This window comes from Podarcis filfolensis (assembly GCF_964270895.1).
Source record: "Podarcis filfolensis genome assembly, chromosome: 10".
In the NCBI taxonomy this organism is placed as follows: domain Eukaryota; kingdom Metazoa; phylum Chordata; class Lepidosauria; order Squamata; family Lacertidae; genus Podarcis; species Podarcis filfolensis.
The window spans coordinates 53,878,172-53,902,227 of NC_139612.1; the positions used below are offsets into that span (position 1 = coordinate 53,878,172).

General features: G+C 44.1%; 1 protein-coding gene across 2 annotated transcripts in view; it reads left to right on the forward strand.

The window, feature by feature from the left end:
• TMEM178B (transmembrane protein 178B) overlaps positions 1-24,056 on the forward strand; it is a 264,479-nt gene that overhangs the window by 216,098 nt on the left and 24,325 nt on the right. For both annotated transcript variants that reach the window (XM_083572403.1, XM_083572404.1), the window contains one exon: positions 15,616-15,753. In XM_083572403.1, coding sequence (XP_083428529.1) covers positions 15,616-15,753 — 138 coding nt within the window. The remainder of the gene's footprint in view (positions 1-15,615; positions 15,754-24,056) is intronic.

The following is a 24,056-nucleotide window of genomic DNA, read 5'->3' on the forward strand; positions in this document are numbered from 1 at the left end:
GGGATGGAAGAGAAACTCAATTTAGTTCACATTTAAAGGTGAATCTGTGTAATTCACACCTTCCTAAACAATATGAGAACTGAAACACAGCCATCCTTCAAAACATGCACTTTTCCAAATTATGCGATGCAGTTCTCCAGCCAAGTAAGGTGTACAGAAATGCATGTACAAGAGTGAAGTGGGCATATAAATGAATATATTGGTGGAAATTGCATACAAAACTTAGGAGAAATTCACAGTAATAATAATAATAATAATAAATTTTATTTTTAGAATGCTGGTGATCTTCACAGAGAATTAAAAAACAAACAACAAAAACACACACAAATGGATATGGAGAACTGAACTTAACAAAAATGAGAGACAGAGAAGTGAAATGGGCAGATTTGGCCAGTGCAGGGCATGATGCAAGAGAATGGAAGGAGAGAATGGTCAAAGGCAGAATTCTGAGGGGAAACCTGGAGAGAGAATGGGGAGATGTCTGCAGGACTGGGAGCTGCAGAGATGAGGATGCTCAAATGTTGCTTTGAATGCAACATGTCAGATATTTGGCCTGTTTGGGGGTGGGTTATCTTCTTTTAAAATTAAAATGTCTTAATCCCAGATCACAAGTCTAAGACCCCAAGATTCCCTTCCTGTGATCCTGGAATTGCATGGTTTATGAAATTACATAGCCTGGGGGTAGTCGCCCCTCGCTGCATGTGCCTCCCTAGCAAACCCTTTGGAAAACCTCCCTCCTCTTCAATGACTTGCTGCTAGTTGGCATCCATTTGTGGGTGTAGTGCACACAACAAGCGTTGACTTGCAAGTCCTTGGAGAGATCTCCTCCTAGTGATAGTGTTAGGCCATGCAGAACCTGATGAGTTACTACTACTGTCCTACTATACGACAGTGATAGTTTCAAGAGGTACTTGTCTTGACTTGATCAGATGTGAATCCAGAGCAAGGCTCTTGCAGGAGCTTGTGTGAACACTCGCTCCCTTTCTTTTGGTCAAGAGTTGCTGACCACCCTACAGCTACAGCTGCTAAGAAGACACCTCAGGCTAGGTTTGTTGGTAGCCCAGGATTTCCTTTCCAAGCCTGCATTTACAGAGGACCATCACAATGAGGTTGTCTTTCTCAATTCTTTTTTCATTCCTGCTGTATAAAGCATCTATGCTGGGATATTTTTACTATTAGTGGTGGTGGTTTTTGATAGTGGGGTTCCCTCCTGCCCTCCTCCACCTTTCCCCGATTATAATGGATTTGTCTCTTGGCCTGGCACTTACGATTCTGTCCGCTTCTGGCAGACCCATGCTTGGGACTATCAAAATGCCACCAGCATTGATCACAAAAGGTTAGCGCTGCGCTGTCGCCAGAAAGTTTATTATCAGGGAAATGATTGGGTTTGGGAGATGGGGAGTGGTGGAGGGCAATGGCAAGCCCATTTCCCAGACGTCTGGGACTCACATTGTACATCTTTCCTTGACACCTATAAATTCAGAGGAAACTGACATTTGCGTGGTGACAATCTGGACCAGAATGAAACACAACGCTGCAATCTTGCTTTCATGCATTTGAAAAGGGAGAGAAAATAAGAGCACAGGAAGCTGGTCCATGTAGTCTACACTGGCTGGAAGTGGCTTTCTCAGATTTCAGGGAGGGGGCATTCCTAGTCCTGCCTGGGACCTTCTGGAAATAAAGCAGATGCTGTACCACTGAGTTACAGCCTTTCCCCCCTAAAAGGGAGCAGATTTTTCTATAAAGGGCATTCATGTACAGAAGGCAGAAAGAGGATCAAGCTGGTCTTGCTCAGGATCTGGGAAGAAGAGCTGCTCTCTCTGTTTAGCCCACATTCAAGGGGAAAGAGGGTGGCTGATGAAAGCTCCACTTGAAGTTCTGGCTGTTCTGGGGATGCATAAAAAAGGCTCTTGCTGCTTTTGTTTATATCTCATCTTCATCTGTCTCATTCTAGTTCTTATGCTGATGGAATAATTCTTTGCCAAGGCCAGCTCAATACATTTTGCTGCCTGAGGCAAAGGACAAAATGGTCCACACCCATTCCATATATAGTAGCAAATTCTACTTCAATAGTAGCAACGGGATCAGTGGGGTAGTTATAAAAGTGGAGGGCAAGGTGCATGACTCACAGCTCTCTACTCCAACAGAAGGGTATGGCCAGGGAGCTCATGAAGAAGAGCTATGGGGCAACACCGCCTCCCAGCATATGCCACCTGAGGCAGTTGCCTCAATCTGCCTAATGGTAGGACCAGCCTGTTCATTGCATGTGGGCTCAGTAATAATGACTCTCTTTTGCAGCCTTAGGCAATTAAGGAACCACTAGCAATGGAACAGTGAATGGGTTGAAGCCTTTTCACGTATCAAAGCTAGGAACAAGATGATGGCCTCTTGGCCGAGGAACTTGTACCCATCCAAAAGAAGAAGAGGAAAATCAACAGACTTGGAATGTAGTTGGCCTGGAGTTGCATAACTGGGTCATGTAACCCCCCTGCTCCTCCCACTGTGGTTTCAGGAATGGGTTATGCCAATGGCATTCAATCTGTTGATTAATTGATTGGTTGAATTTATATTCTGCCCTTCCTCTCAAAGGAGCCTAAGCTAGCGAACAACAGTCAATAAAACTATTTTTTAAACAATTCTAATCTATTCAAACCATCTAGCACAGTGGTTCTCAACCTGTGGGTCCCCAGATGTTGTTGGACTACAACTCCCATCATCCCTGAGCTCTGGCCTTGCTAGCTAGGGGTGATGGGAGTTGTAGTTCACCAACATCTAGGGACCCACAGGTTGAGAAAGGCTGATCTAGCACAAGGATAAGAACCTAGTCATCTCCGGACCTTTGGTGGACCACAGTTCCCATTGTCCCTGATCCTTGGCCATGCTGGATGGGGTAGATGGGAGTTGGACTCCAACAATATCTGGAAGGGGGAGCCAAAGGTTCCCCAATTCTGATCTAGCAAGTAGGAAAGATTGGTACTGGGAGGCAAGACAGGACATCACACAATGTCCAGATTGACTTAGAAGAGGAACAGAAACAAGTAGGATGGCAGGGGGAGAATCCAGGCTGAGAAATCAGGGGTGAAATGCCCAGAATTCCTCTTGTTCTTTCTTTCTAATGATGCAATAAATCCATAATAATGAAGCTCCCCTTGAAGTTCTGGCTGTTCTGGGGATGCATAAAAATAAAAAGGCTCTTGCTGCTTTTGTTTATATCTCATCATCATCTGTCTCATTCTGGTTCTCCAGGGATACCCTTATGCTGATGGAATAGCTCCCTTTGTATATAGCTGCTTACCCAGCTCAAGCGGGGAGGGGCACGGCACAGGAGATCCTATGGGTTGAAGTTGGCTAGCTGGATAAGCAAGTAAAGAAGACTGAATTCAGCTTGCTGTGGGGCAGGAAGATACGTCTTGCTCTAGAGAAGTCTAGATTCAAACAAGTGTAGCATGGGGGCACCTGATTTCACCTTGAAATTCCAGGTGTATATGTAGATGGCCTTTCAGTCTGTTCCAAAATAGAGCATCAATTCCAGAAGTCTGAAGGCATGTCCACAGTTTTTCCAAAGGCATCCAAAGTGCATCGGATGTGCTTTTGGACCTTGAAATGCACAGACACAACCATACCATACATTTAAAGCACATTGGACCACTTTAACAATCCTGGCTTCCCCCAAAGAATCTTGGGAACTGTAGATGACCCCTCACAGAGCTACAGTTCCCAGCACTCTTACTTTTAAATGTGCTCATCAGTACTGTACTGTACTGTAATGGCCAGACATTGATGGCTGGTAAACAGTTTTCCACTGGGAATATGCAGTGCACTTACCACTGCTTTCAGGAAGCCAATAATAATAATAATAATAATAATAATAATAATAATAATACCCCACTCATCTGGCTGGGTTTCCCCAGTGACTCTGGGTGGCTCACAACAGAAAATTAAAAACACGATAAAACATCAAACATTAAATACTCCCCTAAACAGGGCTGCCTTTAGATGTCTTCTAAAAGTTTGGTAGTTATTTTTCTCTTTGACATCTGCTGGGAGGGCGTTCCACAGGGCGGGTGCCACTACCAAGAAGGCCCTCTGCCTGGTTCCCTGTAACTTGGCTTCTCGCAGTGAGGGAACCACCAGAAGGCCCTCGGCGCTGGATCTCAGTGTCCGGGCAGAACGATGGAGGTGGAGACGCTCCTTCAGGTATACAGGACCGAGGCCATTTAGGTCTTTAAAGTTCAGCACCAATACTTTGAATTGTGCTCGGAAATGTACTGGGAGCCAATGTAGGCCTTTCAGGACTGGTGTTATATGGTCTCGGTGGCCACTCCCAGTCACCAGTCTAACTGAAGTTCGAAAACACTGGGTTCGGAATATGAATTGATCCAGCTAGATAAATTTGTGCAAATGGAGAAATGCATTTCCAGATGAGCTCCTCTGCTCCTGAAAACATTTGTCTGCTCTTCACTTTAATTGTGTGACTGTTCTGCACCTGTACAGATTTGCATTCTCAGCACCCAGAACATATACAAGGAGAGCCTGCTGGATCAGGCCAGTGACCCTTCTAGACCAGCATCCTGTTCTCACAGTGGCCAACGAGATGCTTGGGAGAAACCTGCAAGCAGGATGCAAGCACAAGGGCACTCTCCCCTTCCAGTGGTTTCCACCAGCTGTAACTCAGACGCAGTACTGCTTTCAACCACAGCAGGAAAGAGCTGCTGTGCTGGTGTTTGGTTGGCATGTGCTTGCTGATGGTTGAAGCTAACTTGAACTTTTGGAAGTGGGTATGTAAGTTTCCCATTTGACCATGGCGCCTTGGTCTTCAACTTGGCTTGGAGTTTCCGCATTAGAAAAATACTCATAAGCTCCAAGTGGAAGGTATGTGCCATGTAAGCGTGACCTTTTAGAAAAGTGAATCACAACCCAAGATGCAGACCTCATTTTTCAGCAAAGTGCAAATGCCGTATAACCTTTCTGCAAATGGTATGAAAACGGAATCAGGAGGATTGCTCAAGATACGCTTCATGTGGAAGCAATCCAAATCACCTGGTGGCAATAAAACATCGGATGGAAGTGAAAACAGATTAAAATCTGGGGGGGGGGGATGGGAATATCTTTTTCTAGGCACTAAAATCACCTTAAAGTAGGTTCCAGACAAACCTCGCTGGGCAGAGCATTCAAGAATTGGTGTGCCACCATTGAAAAGGCTTTTGGTCCCAGTGACCACATGCTGTTACCTTATCTAGCTGGGGCTCTTAGAAAATAGTCTGCAATACAGATCTTCTGCGGTAGTGGACAGTGTGGTGGGGCAATGGCATTTCCCTCACCTCCAGACAGCTGAGTAGCTGCTCCCAACCAAGAAGCAGAGGGAGAGGGACAAAGCAGTGGGGAGGTCAACCCGAATGCACCAGCAGGAGTGCCAGATTTTCTCCACCGGCTTGTGTGCACAGCAATGACCTCCCCATTACCTCTCCCCCCCCCTTCCCTGTAAGGAGCAGTGACTCAGTTGTCAGGAGGTCAGGTGAGTGCTTTTGCCTCACCACTCTGCCTGCTACTGATCTGAATAGGTACTTGTAAAGAAAGGCAGTCCTTTGGGTCAGCCTGGCCCTGTGCGTCCGAACCAGTTGCTCTACCTTAAAAATGACCTCCTCCCACTGAAATGGACGAGAATGACTAAGTTAGGTCTGTTAACTGCAGTGGGTCTGACTCAAGCGAAGTTGAATACCACCCATACTAAATAAAATTAGTACCCCTGTCTCAACCCACGGAGGACTTTCAAAGTGGGAACTAATTGAACCCCCAAACAGGCAAGGAACGGGGAAAGCCATAGCATGCTGGCATCACATGATTGCACCTCTGCAACTCAATCTGCTCTAAGGTTACCCAAGAGTTAATCTTGTGCGCTTTTGTCCCCGCGGAGCCTGCCCAAGTCTGATGGAGACTCTTGTTCAATTAAGAGCTCGACAGTGAACCCGGAGGTAAAGGCCACCAAATGTATTGCTGTCAGCTTGCAGCATTCAATCTGACCTACATTCTAATCACTGACCTAGAGGTGGGAGACACCAGAGCCCATTACTTGTTCCCCTGGGGCATCCTATTCCCAACCCCCAACCCCCTTTATTTTCCGAAATGGCAGCCAAGGCCATTGAGGCTCCTGGTTAATTCACTGCTCGGGGACAAAATGTGTGTATCCCTTTTCCTGCTCTATAGGAATGGAAAATAAGGTGGGGGTGGGGGAAGACGAAGACAATTAATGATTGGATTTCCCCCAGGGGTTTCTCCAGTGGAGATGGAATCTCTTGTGTGGCAGAATTAGAGCGAACACCAGGCAGACAGGTGGCCTTTGGTTAACCCTGTGTGGTTGGTTCCCCCCCCCCCATCAGAGTCACTTAATTATGCTGTCCGAAACAAAAACCAGCAGGGGATTCTGCTGAAGCGTTCCAAGAAAATAAGTGGCGAATGATCCCCTTTGAAAGTGGTCAGAAACCCCTCCATTTCACCTTCTCTCTCTCTCTCTCTTTTTTAAGCCAGGTGTGAGTATGGGGGAAATGAAAATATAGATGTGTGCAGGTTTGTGTCACTGGTGGAGAAATGGCAGGCAGATCAAGTGTTCAGCCAAGCAGGCAGGAAAGTGTCAAATGCCAGGGGACGCACATGAGATGGAGGACAATTCAGTCCAGAAACAAGCCTTGCCTGTTAATACAGACACATTTCTCCTTCTCGTGAGTTTCCTGAGAACAGTGGTGTGTTCATACCATCTATTTAAAGCACATTAGTTCTCCCAAGCAACCTGGGAGCTGTAGATTACCCTTCACAGAGCTGCAGTTCCCAGCACCCTTAAACTACAGTTCTCAGGATTCTTTGGCGGATGTTGTGTGCTTTGAATGTATAGCTGTGTACGCAGACTAGGGTTTGTGTGTATTTGAAACCTCAGCTCTCGGAGTCTTCCTCAATTCTGATTAGGCTGCAAGTATCAGAAAAGAGGCTGGTACACACATACAAATCTCAATGGCTTCTTTAACTCTCTTTTAGACAGCATCCCTAATGATGTGTGTGCCAGCAATGTCACCTTAGTTTTGTGATGGCCAGGTCCATTTAAAAAATCCATCAAATGAACTCTATGTCCTTTTTTTATTTTTGCATTGCAAAATGGGCACTTGAATGTTGCTGCATTTGTGTTTTTTCATATATATACTTTGTAGGAACCATATTGTAGGATTGCCATATGTCTGGAATTTCCTGGACATGCCTGGGATTTCAACAGTGAAATTAGCGCCCGGGGGGGGGTGGAAGTGGGGATTTCATATTTTTTTTATAAGATGTTTATTAGGGTTTTACAAAAAGCAGAAATTTACAGAATAAAAAGAAAACAAGAAAAAAAGAAAAAATACAAAAAATACAAAAATACATAGAAAAAAAGAAAATACAAAATACAAAAAAGAAATAAGTAGAAAAAGTTAAAAAACAAATCCATTTTTTTAATATCTTTAAGCTCGTTTGCTTGTTTCCTTGACCTCCTCATACCTCCCTTTTGTGTATTCCCGTTCACATAGTCAGTTCAGCAAATCCTTACCCTCTTTCATTTATCTTAACTCTGTATCTTAACATATTATAACTATATATTTTCATCCATTATCAATCCATTTTTACATATTCTTATTGGCCTTGTTGCTAATGCCACTTAATTTCAATCCAACATCATTTTAACATTCATTAATTTTACAATATTTCTGCAGATAGTCTTTAAATTTCTTCCAATCTTCTTCCACCGACTCTTCTCCCTGGTCTCGGATTCTGCCAGTCATTTCCGCCAGTTCCATATAGTCCATCACCTTCATCTGCCACTCTTCCAGGGTGGGTAAATCTTGTGTCTTCCAATACTTTGCAATAAGTATTCTTGCTGCTGTTGTAGCATACATAAAGAAAGTTCTATCCTTCTTTGGCACCAATTGGCCGACTATGCCCAGGAGAAAGGCCTCTGGTTTCTTCAGGAAGGTATATTTAAATACCTTTTTCATTTCATTATAGATCATCTCGCAGAAAGCCTTAATCTTTGGGCACGTCCACCAAAGGTGAAAGAATGTACCTTCATTTTCTTTACATTTCCAACATTTATTATCGGGCAAATGATAGATTTTTGCAAGCTTGACTGGTGTCATGTACCACCTGTATATCATTTTCATAATATTCTCTCTTAGGGCATTACATGCCGTAAATTTCATACCTGTGGTCCACAACTGTTCCCAGTCAGCAAACATAATGTTATGTCCAACATCTTGTGCCCATTTAATCATAGCAGATTTAACCGTTTCATCCTGAGTGTTCCATTTCAGCAGCAAGTTATACACTCTTGAAAGTATCTTAGTTTTGGGGTCTAACAGTTCTGTTTCCAATTTTGATTTTTCCACCTGGAAGCCAATTTTTTTGTCCAAATTATAAGCCTCCCTTATCTGATAATAGTGAAGCCAGTCTCACACTTTATCTTTTAATTTCTCAAAACTCTGCAATTTCAATTTGTCTCCTTCTTGCTCCAAAATTTCCCAATATTTCGGCCATTTGGCCTCCATATTGAGCTTTTTCTGAGCCTTCACTTCCATTGGTGACAACCACCTTGGGGTTTTATTTTCAAGTAGGTCCTTATATCTTGTCCAGACATTAAACAATGCTTTTCTGACAATATGGTTTTTAAATGCTTTGTGTGCTTTAACCTTGTCGTACCACAAATATGCATGCCACCCAAAAACATTGTTAAAACCTTCCAAATCCAAAATGTCTGTGTTCTCAAGAAGCAGCCATTCTTTCAACCAGCAAAATGCTGCTGATTCATAATAAAGTTTAAGGTCTGGCAGGGCAAATCCACCTCTTTCCTTTGCATCAGTTAATATTAGAAAGTGGGGATTTCAAAAGATTGGCAAAATGTCCAGGTTTTTGCCAACAGAAAAAGGAAGTGTGTGTTTGAGTATCACTCTTGTTTGGGGATTCGCCCAGCAAACTTTTTGGGTGATTTACCCTCCAAAAAGGTCAACAACTTACGTTTCCAGATTTTTACTTCTTGAAATATGGCAACCCTGCCATATTGGTATCAGCGTATGGAAGTCCCCTCTCCTCACTACTTTATGAACTAAAGGATTTGTGCTCATAGCAGGCAGGACCTAGCAGGCAAGGGAATCTGAATCCCTTGCCACTCAGCCCTGGGAAGAATCTGAGTGGCTGAGTCATCAACGCATCCAATGGCTGGATGGCTGTTGCCAGATCAGAAGATGGAGAGGTGCTGTCTCTCTCTCCTGCTCCTTCTCTCCCCAGCTCTAGGCTGGCAATGCATAGGGTCCTGGCATGTGTCCACCCAACCATCAATGGGTCAATTTAAGATCTTTGGGCAGCCTTGCTCCTCCCATATTCTGCTCCCAAAGTATACCATTTGGGGGTCTTGTTCCAGCTACCAATGGTGTGAACACAATCTGTAGCAGCTCCCCAACAGCCTATGCCTTTTGGTGGGCACAAGAGAGGCTTTCATGGCATGGAGCCCACCACAAGCAGAGCCATGAAGAGGGACACCTCTGCCCATTCCAAACCCCAGAACTGTCCCAGAAAAATGGGGGGCACATCCCATTTTTCCTCATGAGAGCATGGCAGCCAGTTTTTTTGGGAAGCTGCGATATCACACGGTGTCCCAAAATGTGTGTTTCTTAGGCACCATGCCCCCAAAAAGCACTTTTGGGAGACGGTGGTCTCAGGCAAGTCACGTGACTCATACAGAAGGTGGCATCTCGGTTTCCCCTAATGTCACATTGGAGGGCATGCCATTCCCTATCACCACCACCTCTGTTTGAGGGTTCAGATTGCTTCCCTTTGTTCTTCACAACAGGTAGGTTGTAGAAAGTTTTGACCTGGGATTTATATGAAGCAGATTTTTGCCAAGTCAGAGCAACTATTCATTTAGCCCCCTACTCTGACTTGCAGCAGTTCTCTGGAGTTTTGGACAGAGGCCTTTCTCATCACCTCTCTGATCCACTTAACCGGAGATAATTTCCTGCACGTAAAGCATTAGTGCTACTGTTGAGCTGTGACGCTTTCCCAACAGCAATAAAGCAATAATGTTTTTTTCAACAAAGAACAATGCTTATTGCCGCGGGCACAGGCCAGAGGGAAAGTGCCCAAATATTGAAGCCAAAGGCTCGTTCTCTTGATTTATGGATTTATCGATTGAAAATGTATAAATCACCCTTCATCGCAAAATGGATTTTGGGGCAGCAGTATACCGAGAAGTTTAAAATTACAAAAACATTGCAAACCCAGACCAACAATGCAGTTGTGTTAAGAGGAATGAAACCATCCGAGCGGCTCAAAATAGCATAATCTAAAATGCCTGGGAAAAGAAAGAAAGTCTTAACATGGTGCCAAGAAAAATACAGAGTAGGTTCCAAATGTATCTCCCTTGGAAGGTCATTCTGTAGTTGGGGCAACCACAGAGAAGCCAAAGATTTCAATCTTTTACTTCCATTTACTGAATAATGTTCCTTTCTTTATATCCTCCCCAGATAGTGCAATCCTATGCATGTTTACTCATAACTCATAAGTTCCATAGAGTTCAGTGGAACTAAAGCTGTCTTACCTCACTTACCTGGGAGATAGGGCTGTTCATAGATGGTTGCTATTTTTGCGTGGGATTCAGTCACATATTGGAAAATTCAGGTTGCACAATTATAGTTGATGAGGAGTTCTTGCACAGCAGTTCCCCAAAATACCGGACTCTTCTGCAATAAGGAAGGTAAAGGGGAGATACACTTGCTTTGATGCAACATCATTTAGCCTACCTGCAAACAACAACAACAACAACCCAGATTGATGGTCGTTGTGTAGCTGATGTAATCTGATCTCCCTGCAAACAAATCAGGATGAATGCTCAAAAAATAGCCCGTATGTTTAGGATTGCAGCCTTACTCCCAGGTTAATGTTGTTGTTGTTTAGTCGTTTAGTCGTGTGTCCGACTCTTCGTGACTCCATGGACCAGAGCACGCCAGGCACTCCTGTCTTCCACTGCCTCCCGCAGTTTGGTCAGACTCATGTTTGTAGCTTCGAGAACACTGTCCAACCATCTCGTCCTCTGTCATCCCCTTCTCCTTGTGCCCTCCATCTTTCCCAACATCAGGGTCTTTTCCAGGGAGTCTTCTCTTCTCATGAGGTGGCCAAAGTATTGGAGCCTCAGCTTCACGATCTGTCCTTCCAGTGAGCACTCAGGGCTAGTTTCCTTAAGAATGGATGCATTTGATCTTCTTGCAGTCCACGGGACTCTCAAGAGTCTCCTCCAGCACCATAGTTCAAAAGCATCAATTCTTCGGCGATCAGCCTTCTTTATGGTCCAGCTCTCACTTCCATACATCACTACCGGGAAAACCATGGCTATAACTATATGGACCTTTGTTGGTAAGGTGATGTCTCTGCTTTTTAAGATGCTGTCTAGGTTTGCCATTGCCTTTCTCCCAAGGAGCAGGTGTCTTTTAATTTCGTGACTGCTGTAGGGTTAATGTAGGGTTGCCATATTTCAAAAAGTGCCATTTTTGAGCTATTTTTAAAAAATGGCAAAAATGACACTGCCAACACAGCTTGCCGTACGTCCAGATTTCCCCAGATATTTTGCCGATTTCCGCCAGGACACTGCTTCCAGCTACAGTATTCCGAATATGTCTGGACACATGGCAACCCTAGTTAATGTGAACAGGACTGCAGCTTAAAACTCTTGACAATTGTGTAATTTCCTGTGTCGCTCTTCTCTTTTCCATGTCGATTTTAATACACTTCTAATTTCATCACTCTCTCTTTTTGAAGAAAAATACATTCAATCATTTGTAGGACAAAGCAAATGGAGATGCATTTCACATTGCTATACATTTCTTCTCACTTTTAAATGGCATCGATTTAAATGCAGATTTCGTGCGTGGAGCTTGGAAGCCGGGGCTTTCAATTTAAATGTTAATAGAAGAGTAAACTTGAAAATAATAATAAAAAAGATCTTTGTGAGAAAGATCACTTCCTTGCTGTAGTTAATATATTTCTATGCTGGCCCTTCTTTCCTTGTACTCCCACTGGCAACCGGCCCTGTATTAAATGGTCTTCACACACACAAATTAAAATAAGAATGTACCTTTGGAAATGCCTAAATTAAAGTGTTTAATGCCAGAGTCTGCAGGAGGCCTGAGCAGAGACCTGAGGGGCTGATAATGCAGAGATCTCATCCTTCAATCTCTAGCTTGTTCCTTAACAGCCCATTCATCAAAAATAGCTGTTCCTAAAGCTCTATATGATTATTTTGAGGTTGATGCAGCATAATGTTCTGGTAGGAGGGAGATAAGAGAATATTTGCTCACACAGGCTTGCCGAACCTTCCCTTGATTAAAGGCAACTCCACAGCACAGGCCCTACCATTAGGCAGAGGGAGGTGGCTGCCTTGGAGGCAAATCCTGAGGGGGCTGGCAGTGGCAGCAAGATGTTGGAAGACAGAGCGTCCGCCCTGTGACACCCCTGGCTAGCCTCAGGTATAATAGAGGATGCCATCCCATCAGCTGTGCCAAAGTAAGACCCATCTGCTAGTCCAGTCTGCTACTGTACATCAAATGGTGAGGAAGGTGCAATCTTGGCCTTTGCCTCAGGCAGCAAAATGTCTTGGGCTGTTTCTGGCAAGCAGAGAGATTTAAGTGGATATAGATGTAAGGCAGAGTGAGGAAAGAATGTGAATTGAGATCTACGGATCGATCACTAGCTCATGGCTGACCAATGTGGCACCCTTGGGGGCCAGTGTGCTCACCAATACCTCCGATGGTGACCAGGAATGGTCTCAGTAAGCATCTCCTCAAAAATCTTCAATGCATAAATGACCGTTTGCTCCTCCTGCTCAGTTTCTGTTTGGGAGGTGCCCAAGCAACTTTATGGCCTTATCCCTTTTTAGACTTGGAAGCCATTATGCCACACCCTATGGCAGCCATGTTGTATTATGCCATTTTGTGTTAGGGAAGAGGCTCACCCTGGCAACCATTTTGTAGCTGGTGCCTACCATGCTCACTCATACTTCCAAATGTACCCACTAGCTGAATGGGGCTGAATGAGATGATTTACAGTAGGCTGGCAAGGATTTCCAGCTCCTACTTGTCCTCAGGCAGAGTGCTCTCTCACATTGGCTGCTCTCTGATTTGTAATCTGGATACACTAGGACACATCTGCTTGTAGAGGATGTGCTCTTCTGATGCACCAATGTGGGGAGCTGCCCCTGAGGAGCTCCAAAGTGGGTAGAAGACTAGCTATGCGATTCGACAACTCTCAAGATACCATAACTGCATTCTACACAATGATTTGTGAGATCAAGGTTTACATCTATGGTTGGATACGACTCGATGCCATTTTGAATTAAGATGGCGGACTGGACTTTTCAAAACCACTGATTTCAAAACTGCACCAATGTTTTGGTTCTTAGAATTCCCTAGGAACACCAGGCAGGAGGCAGGTGTTATTTCTTGACTTTATTTCATTTGGTCTGGAGTCTATGGCAACAGCTCATCAAGGAGCCAAGGGACTCAGATGTCTGGGAAACCCTGGATTAAATTATGAGGGGAGCAGAAACCACAAGTTAGTGATGGAGGGGAGACCTTCAAACAGTTAAGGGGAGCTGCTCTAACACTGCATCCTGATGGGGCGTCTCCTTGTTTTCCTTGCCCCAGTCACCACTCGAACTGCTGTGTTCAGCTGGAAACAGGAAGTGCTGATTAAACTGTATTGGGACTTCTCCGCTGAGAGACCCACGGGATTTCTCCAAGTCCTGCGATGCCATGTTAGCAGAGAAGGCACACTTCTTTTCTAGTCTGACCTCCTTCTTCCTAAATAGCTGTAGGGTGCTGATTCAGCGCTGTGCTGCTGTACATACACATTCATTTCCCATTGGAGGAATTGCTCTGAATAGACTCATCCTCAGTGCTGACATTTCTGAGCGGGCTGTTATGACATGGGAGGAAGGCTGGCCAGATTGCATCCGACAAGTAAGAGCAATTCAGACAACCAGCTCACATCCCCTCTTTCACACCACTGCCATTTGCAAGCACTGCCCTCGGCAGTGGCTATGTCAGGCCAGGAAACGGCAACAAACCGAAAGATTCTCTTCCTGGCATGTCTGATCATTAATTTGTGTATTTAAAATGAATACTCATAAATAAAGCATTTGGCATAGGGAGGCAATATGTTGTTACTTGCCACCCCCACCCCCAATCTTTTTGTAAATGGAGCAATAAATACCCCTTAAGACCTGTCGAAAGATGGATACTCTATAATAGCCAGATGATGTGTCCCACTAGGAGCTGAGATGATCCAAGAAGTCTTACAAGAAGACTTGGTTTTTCTTTTGAGCAATTTCTTTTGAGCAATTGTCAATCCCATTATTATTATTATTTTTATTATTATTATTATTATTATTATTATTATTATTATTATTTTAAAAACTGGCTTTTATACATTTTAGTTACTTTTCAGTTGTCATGTATTTTATTCCCTGTTGTTCAGAGGGCATTTTGTTTAGCTGCTTAGAATATTTTACAATGTGGCATTTCCCTTGTGATTTGGTAGGAGATTTTTATGTGTAGTGTTTTATTTTGGTGTTAAGAAGGATGCTCTGTTTATTTATTTTATTATTTTTATTTATTGAATTTATATACCGCCCTATACCCCAAGGTCTCAGGGTGGTTCACAGTTTAGTTGTTTATTGTTTAGTAGTTGTTTATTGCATTTTATAGGATATTGAAATTATCTGGGGGGGGGGGTTGTTGCTGCTCATGGCATATGCCTTTTATTCAAGATGCCGCAACCTACATTGCAAACTACTTAGAGATTTGTTTAAATACAATAGATGGAAATTACTCATTCTCCCCAATACACACACACACACACACACACACACACACACACACATGACAGGGGGCAAGTTAGGTCTGTCTGGAAGCAGCAACCACAAGTACAAACCTTTAGCTTCTTAGGGTGGGACTGAAGGCATCAGACACAGTCTGCTCCCTGCAACAATCTGAAGGCACCATCATTCCACCCTAAAAATCTGATAGGGAAGCAGTATGTGTTGGAGTGGCTTTAAGAGGCAAAACCACCACCTATGCTCAACATGTGAGTAAATCATATATCGCAAAGTTCCAGCCAGTTTCCAGTATCCTCCATTCCAAGGAAATGTGGACATGTGCACTCCTGGAATTTTCACTACTCGAAGACTTGGGATATATGAGCAAGCAATGATAGTGATAAAGTCATTTTCATGTGGTCTCTCAAATGGTTTTCTTTTGCAGAAGTAATTAACTTTTCTCTGTGGTGCTAAATAAGAAATACCCTCCTCATTCCCCCCCCCTTCCTGTCTGCAAAAGAGCTCTGCCTAACTTGAAAAGAACAGATTTTGCATCTCTCCTGCTTTAAAATCAACTAAACAACCGATCTCTATGCAAAACTGTACGGTGGTGGGTTGGGGGCCACTTGACTTTTGTATGTTGCATCTGCTCAGAGCAAGACTGGGATCTTTAGTTCCCTTAACAGCAATAAGACAAACCATGAGCACTATTAACAAGATGTCTCTTTTTCATGTTGCAGACTTGCGCAGAATGACAGCAGGCTTCATGGGCATGGCTGTGGCCATCATCCTCTTCGGATGGATTATCGGGGTGCTGGGCTGCTGCTGGGATCGAGGCCTTATGCAGTATGTGGCAGGACTTCTCTTCCTCATGGGAGGTAAGGGGGAAAGAGGTTGCCATGAAATGCCATTTTGCTTCTCCACATCTCCATTTTGTAGGAGCTGCTTCCTTTCAAAGTACCAGGGGGACTGTGTCCCAGTTCTGCCATTGCATTAACGCCAATCAGCAGGAACTTGTTAAAAATCTGGTACCACAAGCAATTCCTGAATTTATATAGCACTTTTCCTAAGGGCTCGATTCACTTGCATTATCTCAGTAATCCTGACAAGGTCGTCTGAAGCAGGGCTAGGTAGACTTCAAGCCTGTGGGATCCATGTTGTGGTTGTTGTTTACAAGATCCATCAAACACAGGCACTTGCAATATAGTGACTCAGATGTTTGGGGTAAGGGTGTGGGCATGTCAGAATTAAGGAACAGGACACCTCTGGGCATATCCTCCATACAGGAGTTTGTAGGACGAGGGCTAAGTTCAGTACACCCCAAATCCACACCTTATTTTCCTCTTGTTAATGGAGAAATCTGAGGGCTCCCTTGGACAAAAAACAAGGACACCAGCCAGGAATACCAGAGCAAAACAGCAGCCAGTAGGCATGGTCTTTATTGAAGACTGTCACGACAGGACTCCCACCTGCCACAAGGTGGAACAAGATAAAAGCCCCGAACTAAAGAGCCCCCAAACTTTTATTAGCTGCTAATCCCCATGTTACACCCCCCCAAAACTACATCACTAATACATCACAGTTACATCATGAAAGGGGAGGTCTGGTGGCAGTAATCTGAGCATCCTGGACCCTGCCCCATGGTTCTCCTTGCCCTCCACCAAACACCCATCAAGTGTAACAAAAGAGATATTTACATTTCCCTGTTTCCCAGCCAAGTTAATCACACCCTTTTGTCTGCATCTGGGTTTGTTATTTCTGGAATAGTTACCTGTCTGGCACTCAGGTATCAGGATGCCAGGAATTATCACTCAGGCAGAGGGGCTGCTGAGTAGCTGAGCTCACATGTCTATATGAATTTCTGAAGTTTTCCCAGTGAGCCAGTACATTTATCAGCAAATTGTTACATTTGGTATCGTACAGCAAAGGCCCTTTGAACAGATAGGAAGAAACTGTGATGGGGTGTTTTGCGGGGACAAATCACAAAAGTCACAAAAGCGATTGTGCTGGTTTTGGTAGTGAACACTCGTAAGTTTCCTTCCTGCCAGCAGTCTGATTTGGAAAACAAATAAAGCTTTATCTTGACAGTATTGCTAAACAACTGGGATTCAGAAACCTTTTTCAATCTACTACAAGTTACTTAAAGCGCTACCAGTCAAGCCTCTGTGGGTCTCCTTCTCTCCCCCTCTTCTGCTCCTGGCCACATGTTTAAAACCTAAATTCAACACCCAAATTCAGTTTAGGGCCTAGATCCAGGTTAGGCCAGCCCTGGCCCATCCTGGGTTAAATCAGGGCTGTTGCAAATTGCTATCTTGGGCTTCAGATAGGATCCAGTTGGGCACTGGAATCCATACACTGGATTCTACTCAGTATATTTGTATTATCATCTCCAGGTGACAGATGGGTGGGTTGGGTTGTGACTTAGAGATGAAGGCTTTAGATTTAAACAAGGGCATGTTGAAATTATGTTGAAATGGATTTGTTGTTGTTTTTTAAAAAAATCCTTTAAGGAAGAGGATCATAGCTGTCAACCGTCCCTTATTTGGCGGGAAACTCCCTTATCCCAGTGCCGTGTCCCGCTGCTGTCCCTTATTGATGATGTCCCTTAAATTTCCCGGGTCTCATGCTCACCCGGCTCGGGAGAGAAGCAGCGGCTCGGGGTCCTCCACCGCGAGAGAGAGCGTGCGCTGGCGCCGTTGTCCTGGCGCAAGGAGTTCCATCGGCCGTTCCTCACCCAAGGAGGAGGGGAGGGAGAGAGACTCTTGCCCCTGCCGCCTGCGAGACCAGAGGCAGCAGCGGTGGCGGCAGCTGAGGAGGTGGCCTGAGGGAGGAGGAAGAGGAGGGGATGGGGAGGGATGCAGAAGGGCGGCGCTTCAGCGGCTGCGGCACCGCCGCAACCGCCTCATGCCAGATTGACAGCATCTGTCAATCCTACCAATGTATGTAACTCTTTACAATAGCAAAATCCCTTATTTGGGCTGCTGATCCCTTATTTTCGAGGCTGCTGGTCCCTTATTTTCAAATCTGTAAGTTGACAGCTATGAAGAGGATGCACTTCTGTTTAGCACCCTCACAAAACTACCATTTCCTTGACTACTCAAGAAAAACCATGACAAACTGATTTAAAACTGGTTTAAGTTGGCTGATTTCAATGGAACACAGTCTCACGTAAGCATCTAGGATGGCAGTCTAAATCATCTATAACTGAACTAGGTTGAAATGAGACATTTTGAGGAGGGGGGAGTTGTCTGTTTGTTTTAAATAAAATGGGCTGCCATTCATTTTTTGGTGTTGTAAAACAAGCTGGCGTGCCACAAAAAGGTATTGTGAGAAACGAGGCCTTCAAAACATGAATGTCATGAAAGAAAGTTGAAAGTGATCCTTCCTTTGTAGCTCTGAGTAGTTTTATAATAAGACCAAATTTAAGCTGCACTTTTATATTTAAACAACGGCCGGCAACTAGATAAAGATCTTTTAATCGATTAACTGTCTGGCTTTTTACTGCTTAATCAACTAATCACATATTGCTGTGCCGCAGTAATCATGCTTTTTCTGAGGATCTTGACTGAAGGTGACAGTTTCTTATTGGGACTTGTCTTGAAGCAAACAATCTTCTCCTCATTGCTAATCTTTATTTTCTTAACTTGTGAAACAGGGAGTGCTGTGTTTCTCTAAGATGTCTTAAAGAAACAAGTAAAAGTGACAGTGCTATAATTCTTTCCCCCCAACTATCGTAAGTTGCCCAATGAGATTTTTAAACCCACCAGTCCAAAGATGCACACGGCACCTTGTTCACAATTATCAATAGTGCTTTTTCACTGCCGTAGTACCTCTGCAGAAACATTTGGCAGGGAATAGAATCCACAAAGTTTTCTTGGTCTGAACAAAATTACTTTTTGGAAAACCAAAGGGAGCTTGCTCCAAAGTGCAGTAATTTAAATAACCGGTATCCTTTTTAATTCTTGTATTAAAGCTTGCAGTCCTGATTGGGCAGTTTTGACACTTCATTTGCATAAATAGCTAATGAGGAGTGAACTCTCCTTAGCTTATCTCAGTTTTTGCAAGCTTTCCTTGTGAGTGCTCAGAAAAACCCTGTGAAGTCTTTTTAAAGTATTCATAAGGAGAATTAGGGAGAAAAGAGGATGAATGTCCCGTCCACCAGTTCTCCTTCTTTCCCAAGCTCAAAACTCTTACCCTTGAGACAAAGGGGTGGGGCAGTGAATGGTGGCAGAGAGGGCTCACTGGGGACATGATAGTTCTTACTGTCATTTCATGCTGGGGAGCATGGGCTCTGTTGTTCCTTCTGCCTCCTGAACTAAATTAGAAGCCAGAGGAAACTACAAATCCCATTCTCGCCAGAAGGTAATAATGCACCTTTAATTTCCAGATTAGGAAAGGTCTGATTTCTAGTTTAGAATAATGGGTAGGTAGTACTAGGGGTAGGGATGGGAGAGAATTTTTATTCAGTTTGCAATTAAAGGTAAACCTACCTAATCTGCACTTTATTAAACAAAGAGAGTGTAAGCAAAGATTTCAAAATTTGCACGTCTCTGAATTTTGCAATTCTGTTATCTAGCCAAACAATGTGTACAAGGACGCATATACCAGAGTAAACATAAAGATGCAGTACATTTACGCATTGGGCAAAATTGCATACAAACAAGGATAAAGTCACACTGATGAATTTCATGAAGATAAATAATAAGTTTTCATTAATTATTTTTTTAAAAAATGGCAAACTGCTATGGAAATGAATTTAAGGCTGGGGGGGGATGAGAAAATGAAATTGGCAGATTAGACCATTCCCTAAATAGGAGTTAATTTCACAGTGAACTTGATCTAAATGCAAAGGGATCTAGACCCAATTTGCAGGGGGTGGGGTTGAGGCTTTTTAAATGAGGGAAGTTTGCGTTCCGAACTCTTCCAATTCAAACTTTCCCCTCATCAGTATGAAAAGTTGTACACGCAAGCTGTGCACTTGAGCGAGCAACGTTTCCTGCTTGCCCTGACCCCATGAGCAGTCAGGATGTGGCCCTGGTGGCAGAATCCAGCTTTGTGAGAATCTAAGCTTCTATTCTTAATATTAATTTTATAAGCAGGCTTCCGGCTCCTGCGGTTGCCAAGATATGCTTGAAAATGTGTGGGCAATGCCTGGCAGAATCTCAGGCTCCGCAGGCACGACTGTGCAAAATTTCTCGTGCTTGGAGTTGGAGATAGGGCTTTGGTGCTTTGTATAGTTTCTTACCCACCCTGACGAGTAGGAAAGGAACAGAATAAATGGCATAAAATAGAAGGGGGGAAAGTGGACTGGATTATGCAAATTGGCTCAAGTTGAATAATGCTCAAGCCACAATATTCAGCTATGACTGATTCTTTGTACAGAATCTGGATTATGCATCTCTTTCTATATATATATATATATATATGAGCAGACACAGTCCTGAGAGAGATATCGGATGAGTATCAGCATACACCCACAAGCAGGAACTTCCACCTTGATCGTGGATGCTGCCACTGCATTTCTGGAAGTAATGCTCTCCTCTGGTTCCTTGAGCATGTTTCCTTGCTCACATGAGCAGACTGCTAGCCTGAGCATTTATTCATACAAATGGGGCAGCAAACAGGCCATCAGAACTATTTCTCAGCTTAATCACTCTTGTCCTCTTTGTGCTTTGTAAACTATTTGCTCAGGCTCTGCCTTCTTTACTGCTGATTTGCACAACTTGCTTTGAAAGCACAGCTGTGAGTGTGTGAGTGTGATGCCAAGGTTGCAGGTTCGGTCCCCATATGGGGCAGCTGCATATTCCTGGATTGCAGAGGGTTGGACTAGATCATAGGTAGGCAAACTAAGGCCAGGGGGCCAGATCCAGCCCAATCGCCTTCTAAATCCAGCCCGTGGACGGTCTGGGAATCAGCGTGTTTTTACATGAGTAGAATGTGTCCTTTTATTTAAAATACATCTCTGGGTTATTTGTGGGGCATAGGAATTCATTCATATATTTTTTCCAAAATATAGTCTGGCCCCCCACAAGGTCTGAGGGACAGTGGACCGGCCCCCTGCTGAAAAAGTTTGCTGATCCCTGGACTAGATGATCCTCAGGGTCCATTCAAACTCTACAATTCTATGATTCCACTATGAAATCTAAATAAAGAAATGTGGGACCTGATCTCGCCCAGAGATCTTCATAAACTATGCATCCCCTTAGTTTGAAAGGCAGCTCTGGAAATTGCCTCCTGTTGCGGAGCTGTCACTAGCCTTTGACACCGACTTTTATTTCCACCTCCTCTCAGTTCACTCTAACTCTAGAGCCCGAAGCGCAGGGGTCAAATAATGATTTAAAAAATAATGCTAAACCAGGCAATAACTGAGACATCTCTATTGCAGCTATTAATATTGTGCAGCTTGAAGCAATTGGTTGCATGGAAAACTGACTCCTTTTGGAAATAAAATTGACCAGACCCATAATTGTGATTCAAAGCTTTACTAACCAGAACTTGGTCTCACACAGCAGGTACAAAACAATCAATGATACATCCAGAAAGTTGTGGAAAACATATGCATATTCAAGCATAGGTTCTTCTTCTTAAATACGTAACATAATTACGATCAGAGCAAAAAATCAAAGCTCTGTCTCTCCCATAGCCTGCAATCCAGATTAAGGCTATTTGCTCCTGGGCAGGCATCCATATCACATCCTTTGTTTTCTTCCGCTTCCAGAGAAAGACTCAAAGGCAAGATGGAGATTTGCAGTGGAATACCCTCACATGATCTAAAGTTAAACACCACATGAGAGCTGGCAGAGAACACCAACAGTTAACTATCAACCTGTTAGAGCTCAGAGAGGGCTTCGGTATAGCCCAATTGAATTTTCCAGTGTTAAACCTTCAGCAATACATATGCAGCCATTCTCCAGTTCAGTGTGCAATTAAACAATAGTACTTAACAATCTACAATTCGCAAGTATCATCACAGTCCCTCATGTCAAAAGACAAATGTTTATAGGAAGTAAACTCTGGAATCAGAGCAGGGGCTTGGTGGGGAAAGTGGATCCTCTAATCAGGCATGACCTTGTGGGCCTGGCCACACCTCTAGGGTCAGAGGTTTGATATTTGAGACATGGCATGCCCAACACAGGGTGGCGCTGTGGGTTAAACAACAGAGCCTAGGACTTGCCAATCAGAAGGTCGGCGGTTCGAATCCCCGCGATGGGGTGAGCTCCCATTGCTTGGTCCCTGCTCCTGCTAACCTAGCAGTTCGAAAGCACGCCAAAGTGCAGGTAGATAAATAGGTACCACTCCGGCGGGAAGGTAAACGGCGTTCGCCAGAAGTGGCTTGGTCATGCTGGCCACATGACCCGGAAGCTGTACGCTGGCTCCCTCGGCCAGTAAAGCGAGATGAGCGCCACAACCCCAGAGTCGGTCATGACTGGACCCACATAGGACTATGCCCAACACATAGGAATGTAGGAAGTGGCCTTATACCATTGTCTGCACTGTCTGACACCACTTCTCCAGAGTTTCAGGCAGTAGTCACTCCCAACCCTACCTAGAGATGCTGGGGATTGAACCTGGGACCTTTTGCATGCAAAGCAGATGCTCTACCACTGAGCTACAGCACTTCTTTATGCAGAGAGATGGATCATTGGTACATTACAACAACCCAAGATGAGCCAGGAAGTAAGAATTGGGAGAGTTTCCCCTTAGTGAGAGTTACATAGGTTGCTCTGTAGTGGGGGAGTTGGACCATTGTGCCAACTACATAATATGTTTAAGACTTCAGTGATGTATTTGATTTAGAACTTGTGATGGGGGGGGTACCCTAGCACTACACAAAGATCAATAAGAACACAAGTCAAAAGAATTAGAAATTGGGTAAATGGTAGGTTCCCAAACGTAACTGTTAACAGGGAAATTATCATTAAATGGAAATGTTGCGCAGACATCAATTCTTGACCCAGCGCTATTCAATATCCTTGCCAGCCATCTGGAAGAAAATAGAAAATCATTGCAGATAATAAACACAGGGAGTGGTGGGATGGCAAAGAATGACAACAATGTCAATTCTACAAAATGAACTGAGTTGTTAAGTGAGCTTCTCAAATTCAAGGAGGGGGGATTTTAATACAGCACGAAAGTTGGGCTAAGAGCAGCAAAGAATGTAATGGCCATTCAGTGATTTTGCTATGTCTCATGTGAACCACAGACCCGTAGCAAAAGTTGAGACATTATAGTTACTCAAAGGCAAAGTCCCAGAGATACCATTTGGAGAAATTAGCCAAGGAAAGAGGATTGATTCCACACACATATGACAAAGAGCAGGAGCAAGACTTGGGCTTGTGTGTGCGTACACACAAACATGCATACTCCTTGAGCTTCATCCTAATGAAAACCTACCCCCATGAATACCTCTAGAAGCAGCCTCAGTTTCCCAACCTCTCTCTGCACATTTTCTGAGGCCTCCATCTACAGGTCACAGCTCATGTTGAAGGTTTAAATGCACTGAAGCAGAATTCTCCGCTTCAAGCATTTGTCTTTGACCAGAATTGGCTCTTCATCTTGATGGGGCTATCCATTGCTTGGTGTCCCTTGTAGCACTGGAAATGAAGGCCTATTAGAATGCAAACAGCCATTTAGAGAATTAACATAATGTGAAACTAATGGTGATGATAGACACATCATCAGGAATCATATACATAACCTCATTAGCTGTCTTGCGTCGGAGACAGAGGCAGGCGTTTGGAAGGTTGTTTGGGGCACCCTACAATCCCTACTGTTAGTAAAGGTGTTCTAGGCCCACCAAATCCCTCCCACTCCTCCTTATCCCCCTCCCAAAAGACTGCCCCACGGATAACACAGGTGCATTAACCTTGCCCCTTAGGGTAACTAAAACAAACAAATGTGAGCCAGCTGTCGATTTGGGAAAGGACGGCATTAAGAGGTTGTGGGTGGAGGGAGAAGCCAAGATGCATTGCCTCCTTCTCTCCATCAAACAAACCCCTGCATCCATTGTGGGGGGATCTGACAGCATGAAATGCAGTTGACTGCAGCGTACATGGAGACAGCTAGAGCTTGGCAACCCTACCATTAGGCAGCTCTCTCCAAGCACCGATCCTGGGTGTGTTCACATGGTTTGTGCCCCAGGGAGGACACTTGGGTGCTGCCAATGCAGTGGCCTGCCTTC